The 14727-nt window shown below is 36.8% G+C and overlaps 1 protein-coding gene across 2 annotated transcripts in view; it reads left to right on the top strand.

Annotated features, from left to right (window-relative positions):
* ATP10B (ATPase phospholipid transporting 10B (putative)) overlaps positions 1 to 14727 on the top strand; it is a 2370254-nt gene that overhangs the window by 1941290 nt on the left and 414237 nt on the right. For both annotated transcript variants that reach the window (XM_044069530.1, XM_044069528.1), the window contains one exon: positions 213 to 439. In XM_044069530.1, the coding sequence (XP_043925465.1) occupies positions 213 to 439 (227 nt within the window). The remainder of the gene's footprint in view (positions 1 to 212; positions 440 to 14727) is intronic.

Genomic DNA, 14727 nt, shown 5'->3' on the forward strand with positions numbered 1-14727 from the left:
ACACTTTTAATATTTACCTGAAGCAAAATCATAGCTTATTTAGCACATTTTATTGTAGCAAAGGACCGATCCTGTACACAGCAACTGAAAAGGATGTTAATTTAAAAAAAAATATATATATATATATATATATATATATATATATATATATATATATCTATATATATATTTCTGTTTCATTCTGTATTCATTTATATGTTTTTATTTACTAGCGAAACGACTTGCGTTCCACAAGGAAGGGGATCTGGATGATGCAGGTGTAGCATCACCAAGAAAGTTCTCATTGGCCGATCTGAAGACAAACAAATCCACCTTAGGCAAGAAAAGCATCAAAGAACTTCGAAGGTGTCAAAGTGCCCGTGCTAGATTCCATAGCCATTCCAGGCAAAGATCCATGGGTGATGCTTCCCTTTTTCAAGTGGCTTTCAGTAGTCCAATAGTAAGTAACAATTGGCACGTTCTCTACATGTTGCACTTTGAAGTGTCCACTTCAGAATAACTAAACCAGGTTTGTAATAAGTAAGAAGCTAGAAATATTTGAAGTGCTCTCATATCTTATGTAGCTTGACCTCCAAGAGACAGAGAGCAAGAAGAAAGTGCGTGTGCATGCGTGTGTGCGTGTGTGTGTGTGTGTGTGTGTGTGTGTGTGTGTGTGTGTGTGTGTGTGTGTGTGTGTGTGTGTTTACGTATCTTCATATATGCACACAGAAAACATGTACCCATACATTTTTTGTGGAGGGGGAAATCAGAATAATGTTTACCCTGAATAACATCAGTGCAGACGTGTCTGACTGAAAGCATAAACAAATAGGTTTGATGTTACCTTGGTTCTGTGGGAAACAGTCCTAGACGACAACCATTTCAACTTCAACAATTCTTTACCTCATTCATTTCTACCAGCTTGGTAGTATCTAGCAACCTGTTTCTATCTTTACATTATTCTGCATTTTCTTTCTCAAGAATTAAGTAAAAAGCAACAGCAAGTTATATATTAATATCGTCTGAACACTCATGCTTATTTGATTATTTATTCATTTACATTTCTCTCAACTTCCTACAGCAGGAAATCTGGAAAAAGCAAAAAATAACGGAGGATAAAAGCTGAAAATCAGGGGTAGATTATAAAACTTGGCCTTACACACCTAGAAAGCTGCTAGAAAAGGTTGGGTTTGCATTCGCATGCATTTCCTGAAGGACACAAAGCCCTGAACCTCACAAATCTGTCATTCTTTGGTGATTCTAATTCTTAATTCTTAATGATTTATAAAACACTACAATTTTTATAAGGAACAGACCAAAGATATGAGGCAATGATCTGGATAGTCTATAAAAATGTGGGCAGTTGAAAGGTATGTTAATTTATGTATTCGTACATGATTACTTGGAAAGTCCAATGGGACAAGACCCCTTTTCATTGGAGGCCTGGGGAGAAATGTCCCATGTTGTATTTATTTGCATGAGCTAATAGTAAAAATGCACTATGTGGCACTCAAGAAGACATGACTTAACAGGTTATCACAATGCTTAAACAGTGGTGTAGCTTGGGGGGGGGGCAGAGGGGCGGTCTTCTCCGGGCGTCACTTTAATAATTTTAATTAAAAAAAAAAAAACTGTTAAGGACGTTCTTCTTTAAGAACGGTTGTATGTTTTTGTGTGTGGTGTTCTTCTGTACACACACGCACAATTTGAAAACATTCGCCTTTAAAGAGTTTGCTTCACAATTTAATTTTTCTGGTGTTGGTGGTTGTGTCAGTTCAAGTAAGTACAGTTTTAATTGCTGCTGCTTACAATTGTTTTTTTGGTTCCTGCCCGATTACATTTTTCTGCTGCCCAAGGGTTGTTTGTATATTGTCCGAATTTGATTTAATTCAATTATGCTGCATTGCCAGCCTGATTTAATGCTTCTGCTGATTTAATTCATTTCTGCTGCTGCTGCTGTACTGCCCAATTTAATTCAGCTGCTGCATTGCTCAATTTAATTCTATTCTGATGGTGTATTGCCCGATTTAGGGGGGTATGTATGTGTTGCTGCTATAGGTGTCTTGCCCAATGTAATGTTGCCCAATGTAGGGCGTGTGTGTGTGTGTGTGTGTGTGTGTGTGTGTGTGTGTGTGTGTGTGTGTGTGTGTGTGTGTGTGTGCTGCTACAAGACGTATTATTTTTCTGTTATAGTCTTTTATAAGAGCCCACTGCTAGTCCTAAAGACAAACCTGTAAAGCCCATATCACATATTCTCTGAGGTGCACTAAACTCGTACCTCAAAGAACTTGTAACACTGTAATATGTACCTCTTTACACAGATCAGAATACTATTGAAGTGTTTGTTACACAAATAACTTACCATTCTGATGTGACGTTTTTATGTTTTTAAGAAAGTGAGTTTTAATAATAGCTTTCAGGCAGTTATTTTTTGGATATTTAAATATCTTACTTAAGCTGTAACTCACACATGGTAGTACTTTTTGATGTTTAACTATTTTACTTAAGACAAAATTGTAGTAGTAGTTTGCAAATAGCCAGTGGTTCACTAATAAGCAATGGAGCTTTGCAAGCCACTTTGTCCAAAAAAAAGGAAGTATTATTTCTCCAGTTAACAAAGAAAACAACAACTCTGTGATGTTGCAGCTAGAAACAAACCACAGCTGTGATGCTAGACACAAGCAGATGCAAAGCTGGAGTATCTACATTCTCACACTGTGTGCACATTAGACTGCTAATGGTTGTTATTCACAGGCAGGGGGTTTAAAATTCTAGCTGGTTCATGCACTTACTCCTGAAAGTATCAGACACCAGCTTAAAAGGAATTAAAGAAATGTGAAAGGACAAACACCAAAAAGGTAAAGATACAGGTAGTGAGCAAATATGCTTACCAGCACCCCCCCCCCCCAGGTCCTATCTACAACAAATCAAGAGGTTCTTCCTCAAATTATCAAAGCCAGAGATAAGCAATAAGAATCAGACAGGGCAATCAGAAAAAAGAGGGTCAAACAAAGAAAATGAGGCCATTTCCACAATCAGTTTATTTTAGATTAACTCTACCAGCTTTTTTCCTGTTCAATAAAATTAATTTTCAGTCACATAAATTATATTCAGGACAATGTGTGTCATTTAGATGGTCACATTGTGCAATTGCTGTACAGAATAAAAGTCAGGACAGTTGATCAAAAGTCAGCTGATTGTACATAACCAGCTTTTTGTCTGTACAAGATCATGAACAGTGGGTATCAGGATGTGGTCTTTTTCCATTTTGCCATTTGTTTATATGAGTACATGACAAAGTGTCATATGCATCTCTGTATGTGTATGTATCTATCCATCTATCTATATATAAGGATAGATGGATAGATACATACACACACATACTCTCACACATGTTCTGAAGAAAGGACACAGTAGGGACAAAAATTAAAGTGTGTGGGTCCTTTCTGATCATTTCTGCTTGAGCACAGGAACCAGGCAGGTGTGTTCTCTTTCTCCTGTATTATTTGCATTATACTTAGAACCATTGGCAAAGAAAATAAGGGACTCAGAAATTCAAAGATGTAATTGGTATGGAAGTCAAGAAAAGCTGGCTTTATTTGCAGACGATATTATTTTGTACCTGACAAAACCAGAAAAAGACATTACAGTGTTGTGGAGGATTTTGACGCAGTTTCAGATCTTTTCAGGATACAAAATTAATGAAGCTAAAACAAATACAATAGCAGTACATAATGTACTTGCACATTAACTGGTTCAGGAATATCCATATTTATGGGTACATGATAAAATGAAATGTTTTGGAGTATGGATTAAATGTGATTATAGTCTGGCTGCTAAGGATATGTGGGAAGAGACTAAACAAAAGATAATGCAAAAAGGGAGAAAAATGGAAACTTTGTTATATGGATGTGGATAGTAAAATACAAGCAGTTAAAATGTTTTAGTCCCTTTAGTCTTATACACAGGTCAGGCATATTTTATCAACCAGAGGATAAGTTGTGGGTAGCAATTAATAAAGAGCTGAAGGACTTTATCTCGGGGGGGGGGGGGCTGCAAGAGTCAAGTGGAATAAGTTGATTCTTCCAGTAGAGCAGGGTGGATTGGGATTACCCAATTTGAAGGGATATTTCAGAGCTACACAGTTAAGACTTCTATACATAGCAAAAGCAGAAAACTGTAATTAAAATGGAAAGGGATGATGATGAAACACAGGGGAAGCTCAAGAAACAAGGAAAGACTGGGATTTGGATGCAGGCCTATAAAGAGAATAACAATAATCATGCAGAATATTATAAAGTAGCCAAAAGTATTCCAAGAACTAAACCAACACAGGAATGGAGAAAGGAGATTCTGCTGATTGGGAAGACTGCAAGTAGGGATGCAGACAATAGGCAAGAGGGGACTGGAATTTATTGGAGAAAATGGCAAAGAAACCAAGGCATTGGGAACAAACTAACTAGAGAGGGAAAGATGATAGAATGGGAAGGCACCAAGAATTTATTTGGACTGCAGATTAGAGATTGTCTTCCCTATCAGCAATTGATACCAGAGTATAGGCAAAGAGAAAGAAATTGAGGGGTCCAAAAGAAAAAGGCTAGCACCTGGTAGAGATTTTAATAGAATCTATAACAAAAGCTGCCATTAAAATAGGAATAATTAATAGAGCATATAAATTATTGCATGATAACTTCAAGAATCAATCAGAGGAGGTTAGAAAGGATTAGGAAGAGAGATTGGATAAGCAATTCACAAAGAATCAATGGGTGCATATATGTATGTCATCCAAACATGCAGTGAAATCTAGAAGATTTAGAATTTTTGCATGGAAATGTTTACATAGATATTTTTATACCCCAAGTAGACTCCAGAGAAATTTTCCTCAGGCAGACAGCAAATGTTGGAGGTGTGATGGGGAAGACAGAGGTAATTAGAAACATATTTTCTGTGAGTGGGATGAGTTGGTGGACTTTAAGTATTCATTGTGGGATGCACTGTCAAATATGCTGGGTGGGGAGATTGGTCTGATGAAGGCTATGATTTTTCTGAGCTATGATTCAGAATTGCCTAGACATGGTAAGGACTTGCTGTGTCTAAAAATGGTGGCTGCCCAAAAAGCAATTACTAGAAAATGGAAATCCGATTCTAAACCTACTATATTGGAAGTTGTAAATATAGTAACAGAGGTAAAACAACTGGAATTGAGAGCTTTAGAAAAGGGTATGAGCAAACTACAAAGGAAAAATGGGAATTGTGGGAACAATGCATACAAGGGAGGAATAAGGCCTAAAAGGCAGCAGGACTTAAATGAGCTATATAATGTTTGAGTAAGAAAGATTGTTCAGATTTTAAGCGATGTAGAATGTTTGCAACTGTGAATGTGTCAGTACGGTTTGTGATGGAAATGCTTGTGACTAGGATTGTGTCAGTGTGGTTTGTTTTCTTTTCTATAAATGTATGATTGACTATGTAGTAAATGATGGTTTAATGAAGATGTTTCTTGTTTTTTACAGAAAAGCAGCAGGAATTGAATAATTTATATATTATTGCTTAGTTTATATGATATATACCAGTATATGTGCATAATGTTTATGTTAATGCAATTTGCTTACTTTTATATGAATGTATATTTCCCTATGTCAAAAGTGATAATTCCATAATGATGTCTGGAAAAAGAACAGTTCAGAGTAATGATGAGTGTGGAAGAGAGGTGAAGAAGAGAGAACAGGCAGGCTGGAATGGGTGGAGAAGAGTGTAAGGAGTGATTTGTGACAGAAAGGTACTAGTAAGAGTGAAAGAGAAGGTCTTCAAGATGGTAGTGAGACCAGCTATGTTATACGGGTTGCAGACAGTGACACTGATGAAAAGACAGGTGTCAGAGCTGGAGGTGGCAGAGTTAAAGATGTTAAGATTTGCATTGGGTGTGACAAGGATGGACAGGATTAGAAATGTGTATATTAGAGGGTCAGCTCAGGTTGGATGGTTTGGAGAGAAAGCCAGAGAGGTGAGATTGTATTGGTTTGGACAGGAGGGGTGCTGGGTATATTGGGAGAAGGATGCTAAGGATGAAGCTGCCAGAAAAACAGGAAGGCCTAAGATAAGGTTTATGAAATTGGTGAGAGAAGACATATGTGACTTACTGTCTGTCACGCGTCTCTTTTTACAATGGAAACCTGAAAGAATACCAAGGATGCAAATTTACAAGCATATTCATGACATTTCTATCAAAAAGGATACAAATGTACATTATAAGCATTCCCTTATAAATAAGACCTCTGGTTTTAAGTTTTTTGCATTGGACAATTTTCAAGTTCAATTTTAGTGATGTGTATGCTAAGTCTGTTTGCATTGTTAGTAGCGCAACAGGTGGTATACTTGCTTTTGATGAAGAAGGCTGTGGGTTCTACTCCCACAGTATGTAGGCAGATCACTGATACTGTACTGTGTTGTACTTTAAAGAGATTGGATGCTGCAGTCCTGTGAATATCCTCCTTTGGAGGAGATACTTAGTAGCTATGAACATGTTATCAGTTTGCCATCCATTCCCTATTGCAATATTACTAGATTATCATTTTTTTAATGTAACATAGGCAGTTTATTCTTCAAGGACAACAGGCACTTTATTTTTATGTGAAACAATGAAATATAAAGTTGTTTGCAAGCAGCAACCTCTTCATTAGTTACTGATGTCTTTAATGTGGAATTATTTAGATGACTTCTAGTTCTGCAGAGATTGTGCATATTTACTGATATTGGTGGATTGTAGTGACAGAAATTTGAGGCGACTTTTATGATGGAAATGTTCTGAACAGGGGAACTTTTTCATTAATGGTTCATACATTTTGTTTCATTGGTTAATGGAAAAATGTTCAAAACAATAAAATTAAAACCCACTTTAACAAGTGTGCTGTATTATACAATCAGGAAGGTGAATCAAAGAACACATGCATGTGTGCAAGGGCCCTATGATTTGAAAACAGCCCAAAGGTAAACTTTATCCTAAACTGGCCAGATACATTTTCTTTGACTGTGGGTTTCAGTGCTGTTTTAATGAATGTAAGTTGCAAGGGCAGAGAATTTTAACGCTAATTCTAACAGTGTTCGTGCTATAAAACTTAAAGTAAATGTTTGAAAATGAAAAGCAAATGATCATTTTAGAAGTAAAGCATAAAGAGGTATGCACATTACAGTGTTAATGATAAAGGGGGAGAAATAGCCAAGTAATGTGGGTGGGTGTCCCATTTGACCATGATTTTGTGAGGGGGTGGGGCCGCAAACTTAAAGGCAGCCCCGGGCGGCACAAACTCTAGCTACGTCACTGCAATGCTACATGCAGTATATAGTATGTTACGTTCACACACATCACTAAAATATTCAGCATTCATTTTACAGTGCATGTATAGAGCACACAGACAACAAATGAGATATATGCATATTTTATCCAAACAGTAAAGATTCACTCAAGACGTATAACAAAGACATTGTTTAAATAAAATTGTGACAATTTTGTGCTTGTTTAATTTGACTGAATGAGGAGAGGACTTAGCCATGAGGTTGGCAGAAAGGCAACACTGCTTTACTGACAGGTGTGATTTCACTGAGATTTTAAATTTCAAACAGAAGATTTAAAATAAGAAGGGGCTTGTTAATGCAGTTGTTATAAGTGTAGGGTCATTTTATTGAGAAGTATGTCTTCAATGATATTTTAAGCTGTGGATGAGATAAGATATTTTGGATATCATTGCGAGTGAGCTAAAGAGTTAACAATGTACAGAGAGTATAGACGGTCACCATTATGAGCTTTTATTTTTTGAGAGAGTTGTTTTAGTGAGAGCAGCTTTGTGCAGGGTATGTACAAGTTTAATAAGTGGCTGGGGTCAGAGCGTGTTTCTGGGGTACAGATGGTGCTTTGGACAATCTTATGTTAATGTTAATGTAAGTGTGGACTAGTATATTGGATAGCTACAGTCAGATGAGGGACGGAAGTACAAGGGAACAATGTGTTCGGCTAATATGGTTAATTACAAATTTCATATTACAATTCTATTATAAAATTGCTAAAGACTGGCTAACCAAGAGAACTGTAAATTAAGGAAAATCGATGAGAGGTATAGGAGACTAGGGGCCATATTCCAAAAGAGTTGCTCTCAGTTTAAGTGACATACTTTGGTGTAAGGCTGCCTAGCTATAAAGCAGTCATACACTGGGAACTAGATTGCTACACCAGAGTAAGTCACTTTCTCCTTGAGCAAGTATTTTGGAAACTGTTCCCAGAGTGCATGGGTACATAGGTCTCAGTTATAGTCATATATGCATATTCTGTTAGAAAATGTTTGACTTTATAAAGAATTCTTAGTTATTTTTTGTTTGTTTGTTTTTTTCAGAACTGCATGTTGCTTGTGCTGTGATCAATTATATTATGATTCCCAACAACTTCATATTTTGTACAAGTTCAGCTGTAGTATTACTAACTGAAAATATTTTTAAGTTGCAATAGTCTGACTATTGGATTGGAAGTGAAAATACCATTATTTTAGTTTTATTTACATTTAGTATCAGTTTAGGAATTCTAGCCAGTTTTCAATTTTTATAAAAGAATTCTTTATGTCATCTTGAAACTTTTTGAACAGGTAAAATTATCTGCTTATTGGATTAGATTTGCTGGCTGAGACCCTGCATGCATTATGTTTATGAATACATTAACATATAAAGGTCTTAATACTGAACCTTGAGGTACACCTTTTGTTATTTGATCAGAAACTGACTATGCTTCATCCTAGAGTACACATTTTGTTTGGTGGCTGAGATAACTTTATAAAAAGTTGATCATATTTATTGTGAGTCCCAATCCTTTGAGTCTAAGTAGCATGGGGTGTGATACTGTATCAGATGCTTTGGATAGGTTTAAAAATGGAGATGCAACCATTTTGCTTTGATTTTTGTCACTCAGGTATTCCATCTGTGAAGCTTAACAGGTTGTGGCCTAAATCCATGCTATATTGTAGAAGTTAATTTGTTCTTTGAAGTAGTTAATAAACTGTAAATGAACACATTTTTTTAGTAATTTAGACACAAAGGTGAGGATAGACATAAAACTGTAGTTTGTCAGTAGAAGAGTTTTGCAGCCTTTATGTAAATGTAATGGAAAAAAAGGACTGTAAACAGAGTCTGGACACTATAGCTTCTTGCAGAGAGGTGTTTATAAATTTAGTTACTGGGTGTTCAGTAGCTTCCATAACTATTTTGAGATATTCTTCAGGAAGGTCATCAGCTGCAAGAGAGGTGGGTTAGTGTTTTTTGAATAAGTTTCTTTATTGTGGTGGTAAAAGTGGGCGGCCGCAGTGGTGAAGCGGTTAGCATTGCCACCTCACAGCAAGAGGTTCTCCAGTTCGATCCTTGGCTGGGGTGCCATCTGTGTGTAGTCTGTATGTCCTTCCTGTGGTCATGTGGGTTTCCTCTGGGTGCTCTGGTTTCCTCCCACTTCCCAAAGACATGCTGTAGGTGGATTGGATACTCTAAATTGGCCCTAGGTGTGAGTGCGTGCATGTGTATGCCTTCCTTGGAAGGTTGGTCACCAGGCTGGCAACTCGACACTGTAAAACTCCACTGCCAATCATGAGCAGACTGGTGAGCCACTGTGGCAACCCCTAATTGTGAAAAGCTGAAAAAAGAAGAAGATTGTGGTGGCAAAAGCTTTGATAGATGAGACAGTAGTAGTGACAATGTCCGTGTCACTTGCTGATGTATTGGGTATAGGAGTTTGCAACATTTAAGTCACATGAATTAAATATGCATGCTATGTTATAGTGTGTTCATGTATGAAAAGTCAGGGTTGTAATATTTTAGGGTTGTTTAGGTTTACTGACTATTAATTAAAATTATTTTGTGGAGTTCTGCTGTGGTTTTCTGGAAGACTAGTGTAGCAGTTTTGCTTAGCCTTTAGATGGTATTCTTAGATATTGTAAATGGTGATATCGATGCAGACTGTTTGTGACTGTTCTAAGTGCCACGTTATCCATGTTTCATCTCTGTTATTCATTATCTTATTTATATCTGGGTAAGTCATAGTACAAGCTACAAATCAACCCTTTTCCTATGTTGAGGTGCTTGGAAGCGTAATGCAAAGAGAAAGATGATATTGAAATGAGTTACTCCATCTAAAGATGGGGAATTTCGTGGTTCCAGTTTGCTATGCTTAAGGAGAAACAATAAGGTTTCCTTAATGAATTTGACTGTAGTTCTGACTCTTTTATATTTCTTTGTATTTTGGCATGCTTCCTCATGGCAAAGACCTGGATATGATCACTAATGGTGTACATACTATTTCAGAAGTTGAAACAGTAATGTTTTTCAATGAAAATTGTTTACAATATGAGAAAAAGTCAATGTATTCAAAGTTTTTATAGCACAGTAATATGTTATAATGCAAAAATGAAATCTGTTTTTATATTTGTCTGTGCCTCTGCTACAAACACTTTTACATTCCCCATCATTCTGTTGTCCTTCATCTTCATCACAGGTCCTCCTGCCTTGTTGAATGTATGCATATATGTGTATATGTATGTATGCATGTATTTATTTATTGATTTATGTATTTATTTTCTTTTATTTTCTTGTTACCCAGAAAAGGCCAGCTAAGTTCCAAAAATATTCCCTTTTCAGTGGCTGTCTGAGGAGAAATGCTCCACATTTTTCAATGTAAAAGACAACAAGACTACAACTATTGTGTAAAGCTCCACAATTCATTGTATACACAATTGTCAAATTATTTCCCTCTCCTTACTGGCATAAGAGATATCAACTTATGAGTCATTTGTTCACTCTAGATATCACTTTTATTGCAACCTTTATGCTATTTTTGAAGGATCCCCGCATTGAAGCATACTCTTCAAACCATCTCACATTACAGTATTACTGGTGATAAACAGAATGATGTTGCTGTCCTTCAGCTCCATGATTAAAGTTCAGTACATTAGTGATTGAAACTCAAACCAGACAGTGAAATAGAGACTATCCAAACTCACTTTTCTACTGTTATATCAGCATCCTTCCTGCAACTTTAGCCTTCTTACTCTGAGATAACTGTGTCTCAAAGGAAAGGGGTTTATCCAAGTGTTTAACTTAAAAAAGAAGCAAACTGTGCATTTAAAACACCTTTATTGAATTATCACTTGTGACATAGGAAGAATTACATTTATATAAAAGTAATCAAACCAAATGAACAAGTTCACATTTATAAACATTATACATTACATGTATTGTTCTATACATGTAACCAAATCAGCATTAAATAAACTGTTCAGTTCCTGCCTTTTCATAAACTTCATATCACCTCCAAATCATTTTTCGGTATAAGTTGTTTCCACAATTTCCATTTTTTCTATGTAATTTACTTCTACCCTTTTCTGAAGATCCCACTTCTTGTTCTTTTATCTCTGTTACATTATTCACTACTTCAAGTATAGTTGGTTTAGAGTAGACTTTGATTTACATTTTCTAGTAATTGCTTTCTTGATAGCCACCAGGATTAAACTTATCACAACCTTAGTGTGTCTAGGCAATGCAGATCCTGTATCCTCCCCATCCCAAAAAATTGATTTATTTTGTTATATTCATTTTCTTACGCAGTTTTCCTGAAAGAATATTCTGTAGGGAATATTGAAATTCTGCCAACTCATTACACACTGAGAACGTGTTCCCATGCATCTATTTCTTCCACATTGCATCTCTAACATTTGCCATCTACCTGATGAAAAATTCTTTGGAGTCTATTTGGGGTATAAAAGTATCTATACAAATATTTCATTCAAAAACCCTTAATCCTCTACAGTTTGTTACATATTTGCGAGCCATTCATATATCCCCCATTGTTTCTTTGTTAATTGCTTATCTAATTCATCTTCTCCATCTTTTCAGGCCTCTTCTGTTTGATTCATCTAGTAATAGTACAATATTGTGTATGCTCTACTAATTATCCCTTTTTAACAGCAACTTTCATTCTAGATTCAATGAAAAACTTAACCAGTGCATGTCTTACATTTAGAATTTACCTGTCCCTTTCTCTTTGTCTATACTCTGATATCAATTCCTGATAGAGAGTGCAATCATTAATCTGCAAACCAAATCTCCTCTTGTCCTCTTCCCATTCTATTACCTTTTCCACTCTAATTATTTGTTTCCAGTACCTTGGTCTTTTACCAGATTCCTCCAGTAAAATGCTTGTTCTCTGTACTCCTGATTGTAGTCATTCCTGTCAGCAGAATATCCTTTCTATATTCCTGTGTTGTCTTAGTTCTTAGTATACTTTCTGCAACTTTATAAATATAATAGTTTGTATGACTGCTGTTATTCTCCTTGAAGATCTGCATTCAAAATCCCATTCTCCTTGAGGATCTGCATTCAAAATCCCTCTCTTTCCTTATGTCTTGAATCACCCCTCTGCTTGGTCATCATCCCTTTCCACTTTGAATTGTAGCTTTCTGCTTGTGTTATGTATAAGAGCCTTAACTGTGAATCTCTGAAATATCCCTTCAAATCAGGTAATCCTAAACCTCCTTGTTCTGTTGGGAAGATTAACTTATCCCACTGGACTCTCGCCCTCTTCTCCTCTCAGATAAAATCTGTCAACTCTTTTTTAATTACTGTACACAACTTCTCATCCATGTTAAAATATGCCTGACCTGTGTACAAAACTAAAGGGACTAAAAGCATGTATACTGTTCGTATCTTAATGTCCATATCCATAGGCAAGACCTTCCAGTTTCTCAGTTTTTGCATTATCTTTTGTTTAGTCTCTTCCGGCATAGCCCTATCTGCCATTACAGAATCCTTTTAATACACACTCCTAAATACTTAATTTCATTATGGCCTCATAAATATGAGTAATGCTGAATCAATTCATATGTGAGTACATAGTTTACAGCTATAGCCTTTGTTTTATCTTCATTTATTTTCTATCCCAAAAAAAAACAGAACGGTCTCAAAATGTTCCACAACACTGAGATGTCCTTTTCTTTTCCATCAGGTACAAAATATCCTCTTCAAATAAAGTCATCTTATCTTGAACATCATGCCAATTATATCCTTGAATTTCTGAAGACCCTTATTTTATTTCCCAATGTTTTTTAAATTTTACACAAATAACAAAGCTGAAAGAGGACATACTTACCTGATTCTTCTGTTGAGATACAGTTTATCAGAGAAGCCTTCCACTTTAATTTTTGCCTCAGATCCTTCACATATCCTTTTAATTAACCTTATTAGTTTATGAAGGAAGGTTTGTATATTCTGTGTGCAAGAGACCAGATGGAAAGGAGCAAGGCTAGGTGTATTGGAAGCAGGTTCAAATTGCTTTATAATGGTCTGGATGGGAGGAGAAATGGTGTAGGGGTTATCCTGAAGGAACAGTATGCTTAGAGTGTTTTGGAGGTGAAAAGAGTGTCAGATAGAGTGATGTTTATGAAGCTGGAAATTGATGGTGTAATGATGAATGTTGTTAGTGCATATGCTCCACAAGTTGGGTGTGCGATGGATGAGAAAGAAAAATTTTGGAGTGAGTCGGATGAAGTGGTGATGAATTTACCCAAGGGTGAGAGAGTGGTGATTGGAGCAGATTTCAATGGGCATGTTGGTGAAGGGAGCAGAGGGGATGAGGAAGTGATGGGTAGGTATGTTGTTAAGCAAAGAAATGCAGAAGGTCAGATGGTAGTGGATTTTGCAAAAAGGATGGACATGGCTGTGGTAAATATGTATTTTAACAAGAGGGAGGAGCATAGGGTGACATACAAGAGTGGAGAGAGATGCACACAGGTGGATTATATCTTATGTAGAAGGGCCAGTCTGAAGGAGATTGGAGACTGTAAAGTGGTGGCAGGGGAAAGTGTAGTTAGGCATCATAAAATGGTGGTTTGTAGGATGACGTTGGTGATCAAGAAGAGGAGGAGAAGTATGAGGGCAGCATCAAGGATCAAATGGTGGAAATTGAAAAAGGGTAATTGTGAGGTGGAGTTCAGGGAAGAGTTAAGACAGGCACAGGGTGGCAGTGAAGAGTTACCAAATAGCTGGGTAACTACAGCAGAGCTAGTAAGGGAGATGGCTAGAAAGGTTCTTGGTGTGACATCTGGAAAGAGGAAGGAGGACAAGGAGACCTGGTGGTGAAATGAGGAAGTACAGGAGAGTATACAGAGAAAGAGGTTGGCAAAGAAGTTGGATGGTCAGAGAGATGAAGAAAATAGACAGGAGTATAAGGAGATGAGGTGCATGGCAAAGAGACAGGTGGCGAAGGCTAAAGATAAGGCATATAAAGAGTTGTATGAAAGGTTGGACACTAAGGAGGGAGAAAAGGACCTGTACCCATTGGTTAGACAGAGGGACTGAGCCAGTAAAGATGTGCAGCAGGTAAGGGTGATAAAGGATAATGAGGGAAATGTACTCACAAGTGAGGAGAGTGTGTTGAGCAGATGGAAAGAGTACTTTGAGGGGCTGATGAATGAAGAAAATGAGAGGAAAAGAAGGTTGGATGATGTGCAGATAGTGAATCATGAAGTGCAGTGGATTAGCAAGGAGGAAGTAAGGATAGCTATGAAGAAGATGAAGAATGGAAAGGCTGTTGGTCCAGATGACATACCTGTGGAAGCATGGAGGTGTTTAGTTGAAATGGCAATGGAGTTTTTAACCAGATTATTTAATGAAATTTTGGAAAGTGAGCGGATGCCTGAGGAATGGTGATGTGCAGAGCTGTAGTAACTA

Source organism: Protopterus annectens, chromosome 4.part0, assembly GCF_019279795.1.
Source record: "Protopterus annectens isolate FY-2018-M chromosome 4.part0, PAN1.0, whole genome shotgun sequence".
In the NCBI taxonomy this organism is placed as follows: Eukaryota; Metazoa; Chordata; order Ceratodontiformes; family Protopteridae; genus Protopterus; species Protopterus annectens.